The sequence below is a fragment of the Daucus carota genome, chromosome 2, assembly GCF_001625215.2.
Source record: "Daucus carota subsp. sativus chromosome 2, DH1 v3.0, whole genome shotgun sequence".
NCBI classification, from domain to species: Eukaryota; Viridiplantae; Streptophyta; class Magnoliopsida; order Apiales; family Apiaceae; genus Daucus; species Daucus carota.
This window is the reverse complement of record NC_030382.2, coordinates 12,048,315-12,058,327: the sequence shown is the minus strand read 5'-3', so window position 1 is coordinate 12,058,327 and position 10,013 is coordinate 12,048,315. Positions and strand designations below refer to the sequence as shown.

The 10,013-nt window shown below is 37.3% G+C and overlaps 1 protein-coding gene across 1 annotated transcript; it reads right to left on the bottom strand.

Annotated features, from left to right (window-relative positions):
- Window positions 1-1,982: 1,982 nt before the first annotated feature.
- LOC108207071 (uncharacterized) lies at window positions 1,983-3,209 on the bottom strand. Its single transcript, XM_017377535.1, has one exon. It carries the CDS (start codon window positions 3,207-3,209, stop codon window positions 1,983-1,985), a length of 1,227 nt encoding a protein of 408 aa, XP_017233024.1.
- Window positions 3,210-10,013: the final 6,804 nt, after the last annotated feature.

Genomic DNA, 10,013 nt, shown 5'->3' with positions numbered 1-10,013 from the left:
GGAGGTGTTGGGTGTCTCCGGGTCGGTGAACCCGAGCCCGGATGTTAAGAAGCCCTCCAAAAAGAAGAGGAAGAAGGAGGAGAGGAAAGCAGAGAAGGCTGAGAAGAAGGCTGCCCGGGTCAAGGCTACTCCGGGTTCATCGAAGGGGAAGGCTATTGCTGCCATGGAGTCTGAATTGTCTGGGGATCAGGTGGGTGACCATTCGACTTGGGCTGCGGCCAATATCATGACCACAATGGCCCCTACTGAGGAGTGGGAGAGAATGACTAAGTCCGGGTTGATGAGGACTTTCAATGAGGCTGTCGCTCATTGGGGGAAGGTATGGGTTTCTGTTTGTTCTTCCCTTCCCTTTGTGTTTTTCCTGCTTCCTTAATTTCTTCCCTTTTGCGTCCGCAGTTGGGGGCTACTGTTGCTTGCTTGGCTAATATGGCTGTGGAAGTTGAAGGCAGCGATCAAACTCAGTTGGAGGAGCAGCAGTCCCGGATCTCGGCTCTGATCACCGAGGTCGGAAATGTGAAGTTGCTGATGTCTGGGATGCAGACATCTTTGAAGAAGAAGGGGGATGACCTTGTGGCTGCTGAGGCCCGGAGCACCGCTTTGCAGGAGGAGAAGGAGAAGGCTGAGAAAGACGTCGTTGACCTTCGGGCAGAGGTGGAAAGGCTGAAGAGGGAACTTGCTGAGAGGGAGCCTGAGGAAGCTGTGATTGAGAAGTACAAGAAGTCTGAGGAGTATGACAAAGCCTTGGCCGGAGCTGGGATCCCGGAGGTGATCCGGAGCTGGAAGATTGCTGAAAAGCACATAAAGACGGATCCGGAGGCTAACTTTCAGAGTTTCTGGCAGCTGTTCCTTAAGGCCAAGAAGGATGTTGAAAAGGGGCTCCCGGAGCCGGACTTTTATGAGGGTCCTACTCCGAGTTTCATCCCTTCCGTGGCCGATCCGGATCCTGCTGCGAATCGCGTTATTGCGCGAACTGAGGCTTCTCCGGAGAAGCAGGATGATGAGCAGCCCGAGGATGAGCAGCTTGAGGATGAGGTCGACGAGCTCTCCGGAGATGAAGACTTAGAGTAATGTTTCGGGGTTTATTCCCTTGTACTCTATTGATATGTTTTTGAAAACTTGTTTCTGAATTGTTGATGGCTTTTGGGATCGCGGTCCGGACATATATTTGGTCCGGAGTGAATGTTGAACTTATCGTTGCTGTCGTTAAATATTATCACCTGCTTTTGTTTTGATGTTTGTCTTTGCTGTTGCTCTTAGAAAATTAATTCTAAGTAATTATCTCCAAGTAAAATCGTGTGATGTGATCCGGATTTATTGATTGCTTATAGAATTGAATCCGGATTGACTGCTTTGTAAACATATATAGTTGAATCCGGATTGATTGCTTAAAAAACTTTGCCTTAGCAAATTTTTCCGAGTAAACGTATATGATTGGGTCCGGATTGATTGCTTGCCAAAATATGTAGTTGGATCCAGACTGACTACTTAAATAACTTCGCCTTAGAGAATTTTTCTAAGTAAATGTATATGGTTGGATCCGGATTGATTGCTTGTAAACACATACAGTTGAATCCGGATTGATTGCTTAAAAAACTTTGCCTTAGAAATTTTTTCCAAGTAAACGTGTATGATTGGATCCGGATTGATTGCCTGTCAAAATATATAGTTGGATCCGGACTGATTGCTTAAATAACTTCGCCTTAGAGAATTTTTCTAAGTAAATGTATATGGTTGGATCTGGATTGATTGCTTGTAAACACATATAGTTGAATCCGGATTGATTCAAGTAAGTGTATGTACTGGGATGCTTTAGATGAACATAACTGATGGGATTCATAATTGAATCTGGATTGATCAAAATGTACAAGTTCATGAAATGCAAAAGGATTGAATTCATTGAGATGAAATATTCATACAGCTTTAAAAGAGGTCAAAATACATGATTGCTTTTTTAAGTAGGTAGCTGTTTTGATCTTCGTAGCTTACTGATAAAACTTCCTGAGCCTGAGGCCATGCCAGGTGTTAGATATTTCGGAGCCATCCATGTGTTCCAGTTTGTATGTTCCTGGCCTTAGTACCTCTTTGACTTTGTATGGTCTTTCCCACTTTGGCATGAGCTTTCCGGTATTAGTCGGATCCGAGGCTTCAGTATCCCGGAGGACAAGATCTCCAACTTGGAAGTTTTTGACCCTAGACTTTTTGCTGAAGTGATCCCGGGTCTTCTTCTTGTATTTTTCCATCTTTTCAATGGCCTGGTCCCGGACCTCATCCACCAAGTCTAGATTGACCCGGATCCCTTCTTCATTTTCTACTTCGTCGAAGTTGATTGCTCTGTGGGAAGGGGATCCGACTTCGATCGGCAGCATTGCTTCTGTCCCGTAGGCTAGTTTGAAGGGGGTTTCTCCGGTACTTGTCTGAGGGCTTGTTCTGTATGCCCAAAGGACATGGGGTAGTTCCTCCGGCCATTTACTTTTGCTTTCTTCCAATCTTTTCTCGATGCCCCGGAGGAGGATTCGGTTCGTGACTTCTACTTGACCATTTCCTTGAGGGTATGCAACGGATGACTTCTTATGTTTGATCCCCCTTTCTTTCAGATAGTTCTCAAAATCCGAACCTATAAATTGAGGTCCGTTGTCCGAAATCAGGACCCTCGGGAGCCCGAACCGTATCAAAATGTTGTCCATGAATCTTATGCAGTCCTGTTGGTTGATGGTTCTCATTGCCTTAGCTTCTACCCATTTAGTCATGTAATCAATTGAGACCAGTAAGTATCTGAGATCTCCTTTGGCCCGGGGGAAAGGTCCCATTATATCAATTCCCCAAACGGCAAATGGGATTGGGGATAGGACCGAGGATGGGAGGACCGGGCTCACCCGGGATACATTGCTGAATAGTTGGCAATTCTTGCATTTTTTTACGAACTCGACGGAGTCCTGATGAATTGTTGGCCAGTAGTAGCCTTGCCGGATGATTTTATATGTTAGGCCTTTTGCCGACATGTGATCTCCACAAATCCCTTCGTGAACTTCTCTTAGACAATATTCAGCCTCCTCTGGACCTATGCATTTCAGGATTGGGGATGAGTAGGTCCGGCGGAAGAGTGTTCCTTCTTCGACAAAAAATTTGGCCGCCTTAGCCTTCAGCCGTTGTGCTTTCCCCTTGTCTTCGGGAAGCTCTCCTTTCTCAATGTAGTTGATGAGGGGAGTCATCCAGTTGGGACCATCGTTAATTTCTAACACTTCCTAATTTTCTATAGTTGGTCTGTGCAATTCTTCAAAATAGACCGAGGTGTCCAGGTCTGCCGAATTCTGAACCAACCTGGAGAGATTATCTGCTTCGGTGTTGTCTTCCCTGTTAACTTGTAGAATTTTGTGTTCGGGGATCCGGGCTAGGTAGCTTTGTACCAAAGCTTGATATCTTGTCAGGATTGGGTCTTTGGCGAGATACTCACCATTTGTTTGTCTGACAACAATCTGGGAGTCGCTATAGATGATTAGGCTCCGGATTCCCAAAGTCCTGGTTAGTCTTAACCCGGCGAGAAGGGCTTCATATTCTGCCTGATTGTTTGTGGCAGCAAATCCGAAGGAAATTGCTGTCTTGATTGCGAACCCGTCCGGGCTTTTCAGGATGAGTCCTGCTCCCGACCTCTCGGTAGTTGATGACCCATCTACGTGGAGGGTCCAGGAGTCCGGGTCTGGGTCAGCTCTAATCTCCGGGTCTGTCTCCATGGGAGATGGTTGATTTTCTGGAAAGTTGCATTCCACAACAAAGTCGGCCAGGACCTGAGCCTTGACTGCTGTCCGGGGCAAAAATGTGAGGCTGAATTGGCTTAGTTCAATAGCCCAATTTACCAATCTCCCGGAGAAAAATGTGCTCCCGAGTTTTTTAAAAGGAGGAAAGCAAGTGAAAGTGGATGCAAATATAGCATACTTTCACTCCAAAAGTGGGATAAAAGTGAAAGCACATTTGCTTTCACTTGCATTCACTTGCTTTCTCTCCTAAAAAAACTCGGGAGTAGGGTCTAACTGTATGTTGTTTCATTGATACAGGAAATTAGTTGCTATTACGTTTTACATGATAGATATCATAATTTTTTTGCTCTTAGTATTTGTATGTCTTATGTTCTGTCTGTGCGGTGGAATGCAATGCTCTTAAAATCGAGGAACACCGACGAAAATATGACAGGATGCACAAAGAAAGAGAGAACAAAAAGGCTGAAAGTGCAAGGCAATGCCGCAAAGGTGAAGCACAGGTTAATGTCTTTACTCTTATATGCTTCGTTTGTTCAGTCACTCTTCATTGCTAAGACATTGCACTATTTTAACAGGCTTCTTATGACAAGGACAAGGCTAAGAAGCAAGATAAGAGCAAGTCCAATAAGTTACCTAAACTTGCTCCTAAACTCACATTTAGGTAATGTACTAAAAAAACCATTCCAACACTCTCCTAATGGTTACTTAAATCACTAGCACAACCTCAAATCTCCTAGCCATTACCTATTTATAAGTAACCCCTAGTCATTACTCTTAATTCATTCCCTAAACAATAATATAAAATGTGGCTCCTAGTAAGTTAATACACCGGAAAACGTGAGAACTCCAATGCTACTCTTTATATTTGGCTCCTTATTCACATTTTATATTTATTTTATATAAATGAGAGGAAAAAATTAACTAAAAGAGAGAGAAGATTGAAGGGAAAATAATATAATATTGAGTTAGGAGCTACTAGATGCTCTTTAAAAGAAAGGAGAGAGAGTAGGCTCCTAAATTTTTAAAGAGCATCTAGGAGCCCATTGGAGCACTAAATTTTGATTTGCTCCTAAATTTTAGACTTAGGAGCTTGTTTAGAGAGCCCATTGGAGTTGCTCTTACCTATTTAATATTTATGAATAAAATAATCATTTTTCTCCTTCTTTCTTTGTCTTTTCCCCCCTTTTCCCCTTTTCTCTCTCTCAAATTTATTATTAAAATAATCTTAGGAGAACAAATATAGGGATTGCTATTGAAGTTGACACAAAAAATAAATTACCTAAATCACTAAGACTTATTAGGTTTCATTATTTTATATTATTAATCTATACTATAATATAATAAGCCAACATGTGTTTAATTTGAAGTCGTACAAATTTTTGGTTTCGTCATCTCTTTTATAACTACAAATTGGTCACATGTAGACTTCTCTTACTCTTACAATATTAAAAGAGTTTTATACCGTTCAAATCACAAACACTTGTGATGTAATACAAGATTAAAAAAACTCCACCATTATTCTTTTAAATATAATTTATATATTATTTATATACTATATTATAATAAACCGATATTGGTGTAATTCATAGTCGTCCAAAAAATGTAATCAGTTGGTAAATATAATCTGGTTAAAATCTAATTCATTAATACTAAAATACTAATAAGATGATATTAAAATTTAAATTATAATTAATAAATTACGAATTCTATACCCGCCCGTGGTTCGCACGGGTTAAAGGCCAGTAATTAGTAATGAGATAGGTAACTTATTGGACTTGCTCTAAAGCATCATCAAGTAAAATTGCATATTTTACAGATCCTGCGTGATTCGTCAAATAGTTAGTAGTCATTTGTCTATTTTTCGGTGGTTCCATTCTCTTGGCTGTACAAATAGAAAACGGTGAATGTGCTTCGCTCCAAGTAGTGTAAATTACGACTAATACTGGATGATCAGGTGCACTCTTTATTCTAACCAAATAATCACATAAATGTGCATCACAAATAACAGTAACGCATGCAAGTACTTTCTAGTTGAAATAACCAAAGTGCTAGCAGTCGATGATCGACAACTTCAAATTGAACTATGTTTAAGATTGCCTGGCTAATGTAATTTTGTACGGTCTCAGAGCATCTGCAATGGAGGATCTCACTGTCTAGGACCAAGAGAAGATAAGTGAGGAAACTAGTTAAATAAATTAAGTGCGGAAGGATTAGGAGTAGGGTACATGTCACGGCAGTTCTCACTGGCATGCATATAGGCATATATTTTACAAAAAACCATGCCCAAATGGCATGCCATTTTCCATTAAATATAGTAAAAACTGCTGCATCATTACATGATTGATACTAAAGTGCACTTACAAATATAACAAAAGTTAGTAAATATTAAGAACAGAACTTAGTACAGTACTAACTTATATTAGTAGTTTATCTAATATTTAACTATGAAGTTGGACTATATTTAAAATTTTCAATATTTATAAGATATAATATTTATATAAATTTTATTATTCATATAAAAAATTAGTAAAAAAGCATGTCAAATGGACAAAAGGCATGCCTAGGGCATGCCCAGTCTGGCACCCGTGCCGCTATGACATGAACCCTAATTAGGAGCTCTGTCCCTGTCCTGGATGATTTGCTTTTTTTCCCTATGACATTTGGGTCTGCTAAAGTGAGCATATTTTTTTAAGTTTCTGGTCCTTCTGGATGGTTATAAGAACAATAACAAAATCAACCTATCCCAGATTCCCAGGTAACAAATTCAAATTCTGCATGTTATCTTTTACTACTAAAGATCATATCAAGAGAGCAAGTGAGCGTTATAGGATAGTTCAAGTGATAAAGGTTTCGGAAATCCTGCTAAGTCCTCTGCAGGTACTCTTTGACATAAAACATCTAAGGGATTTTCTATGGTGTGCCCAAGGGCACACAATAGTCTCTAACTCCAATTTTGATTGGTGGATGAATAATAAATAAGAATGGCCCCCTGCATTCACATCAACTCCACCAATCAGAATAGGCTATTTTTATAAAATTTAGTGATTATTGTGTGCCCTTGAGCACACATCAGAAAGACCGAACATCTAAATAGAAACCTAACTCCTAAAAAGTATATGTTGCTTGTTTTCTGCACTATGTCCTCCATGGGATCCTCTTGGTACTAGTTCTGCTGGATTACGTTATGGGCTCCCTGTATTTTGGGCTGGACCTAATTTTGGCCGTCAGTTAAAAGTTATATTACTCATACTTCCCAGGGCCCTTACAAGTTTTGCTTCTATGTTCGGAAGAGTCCACAAACTTTTGAATGGTTATAGGTAGGCTTGTTTGGATTTTTTTTTTACCAGTAATTTCTTATGATTCAGAATCATTGTTTGTATATATTGAGTTCCGATTTTAAATTCAAAACAAGAGAAGATGAACTCTCTTATTTCATTTATAAAATTATATATGATTATTTAAATGAATAATTAATAATAGTTTATTATTGTTTTATTAAATTTTACACCTGATAAATTATCAGTTGTTAATAAAATTATTCAAATTAACATTCATTTTTGAACTGATAAATTATTAATACTTCTACATGTACTCCCTCCATTCCAGCATTTACTTTCACTCTTTGCACGCAATTTGAAACTCCTATAAAATATAGTTTCATAATCTTTTCTTAATATAATTTTTTTTTAAATTCGACGAACTTATATTCAAACAAAAATATTTAAAAAATATTATAAAATTATACTTTAAATGTCTCAATATGTGTATCAAAACATGACCTAAACAACCTATTGGGAGAGTGGGAGTATAAAAATTGGCTTCTATATCAAAGTGCACACCATTCTCGTCCAAAAATATCATGTGATTAACCGATCTTCACAGGGCTCATTTTAGCTACTAGAATCATTAAATACATCATTATTGGAAAATGATTAATGGAAAACTTAATGAAATTCTAATAAGTAGATGATTTGTGGGCTACATGAATTACAAAAAAAAGAACTAGAATCGAATATTATAAAGAAATATAAAAAAAAATGTAGCAAACACATCATTTGTCTGTGAACTTTTTCATGAATACTTTTTTAAAAATTTAATGAAATGATATACTTCATTTGTCTCACAATGCAAGTCTCATTTGAAAAAATTACGCATATTAAGAAAGCATTAGTTAGATGATATTTTCCTAATTGTATCCTTAATAAATGAATGTAAACTCTTATTCAAACTTTTAAAAAGGATAATTTTGATTTATTACCTATAAAATTAAAATAGATAAATATTATGAGACAACTTTCTTCCAAAAAAGACTTTTATTGTGAGATAGAGGGAGTATATGGTGATATATTGGCTTGAATAAGTCATGTGGAGATGAGTAGTCACTCTATAAATTTTGATGAAAAATGGACACTTTGATATAATACTACTCCCTCCGTCCCTATTTATCTGTCCATTTTGGAAGTAAAAATTTGTCCCTATTTATCTGTCCATTTATACTTTCAAAACTAATTTAATGATAGTTTTTCAAATATTTCTCCATAATTTCAATTTTCAAGGCTTGACTTATTTAAAACTTGGTTGAATTCATGTTTTCAAGACATAAAGTAGGGGTATTCCACCATTTTCAAGATATTAATTGGAGGTATTTAATGAAAAAGTTTATACAATCAATTATTCCTTGGTATGTGTTTTTTTTTCCAAAATGGACAAATAAAAAGGGACGGAGGGAGTATTCAATAAAAATTTAAAGTAAGCACGGTGAACAAACCTTATCCATGTAATCTCTCATATGGAGACGACACAGGTCACAGTTTCACACAGCCCTATATTCGGTTCATTAATTGACATCTTTGCAACCTTCTCGGCTCATTTCTTGTAACGGTTTTTCTACTGTGTGCCCATGTGCACATGCTAAGCACTCAAACCTATAAATTTGGAGAGTTTTGATTGGTTTACCCTCTCTGATAATGATGGACCCTCTTGGAGTTGCAACAACCACACCAATCAAAACCTTCCAAATTGATGGATTTTTATGCTTAATACGTGCCCATGGGCACACACTAGACAAACCCTTCTTGTAATGACACGTAGAAAAATTACACACTTTAACCTTTTCACGACACCCTGACAAGACACATCACACATGCAAACAACAGCAAGTTATTTCCACGTTTGAACACAAAGTCTCGGCCACATTTTCCTAACATCATCAAATCATTCACTCTCACCAGATGTAGCAGTGTACCAAGTCATGTGTGAAATGAAAGTTGACCGCTACAATGATATGGCAATGGCCCATCCGTCGACACCGTCATCGAATTTTATAAGTAAAATTGTTTGTTTTAAAATTCCGAGTAGTTGTATGAACTTTCGAATATTCAGTGTGTTACGAACTCGAAAATTTCCTCCTTTAATTTAGGAGATGTTCGAATGATTAGCGGGAATGAGAATGAGAGAGGTAAGAAACCGGTCTAAGAATTAAATGAGAATCAGAATCCATTTCATATAACAAAATTCCTAGGATAAAAGTCAAGATACTCCAAATATTTAAGTAGCCACATATTTTAAAATTTAGTGCTTAGTTAAATTTGAATATTTATCTGATTCTCAAATATTCAATTAAAATTTGAATATTTATCTGATTCTCAAATATTCAATTAAAATGATCGTATAATAAAATTACTCTCCGTGTCTTATTCAATTGTATATATTTATTTTTCATTACTCGCCGCACATTTTAAAACTCTAATAAAATATAATTCTATAACTTGTGTGTAAAATTTATTTTTTTATAAAAAATTATGAATTTATATTCTTATATAGAAAAAAAATTTAAAAAATAATTATAAGACTATACTTTGTTAAAACATTTAAATTCCTGTCATGTCCCTGTACTTCAACATATATTATTAATCGGCATATAGGGAGTATAGGGAGTAGTATTTGATTTTCGAATACGGAAACGGGAGAGACCGATATATCTTGTGCATTGCCAATAGTACCTGTATATCCGCGTACACAATAAATGGAGTCAAAAGATTTAGGTTTTATCATTAACTCTAGTTTGGTCCTGCGTCACTTTCACCCTCTCTTTGCATCTGAAGTACAATTGAAACACACCGGTCTCGAATTTATTGATTTCCATCTTCTTTTTGTAAAATGGATCGCCGTTGACTCTGCAAAGTCTTGCACAATTCAATACAATTAAACCTTTTTAAAGTAATACCTCTCGGACCGGGAAAAAATATTACTTTACCGAAT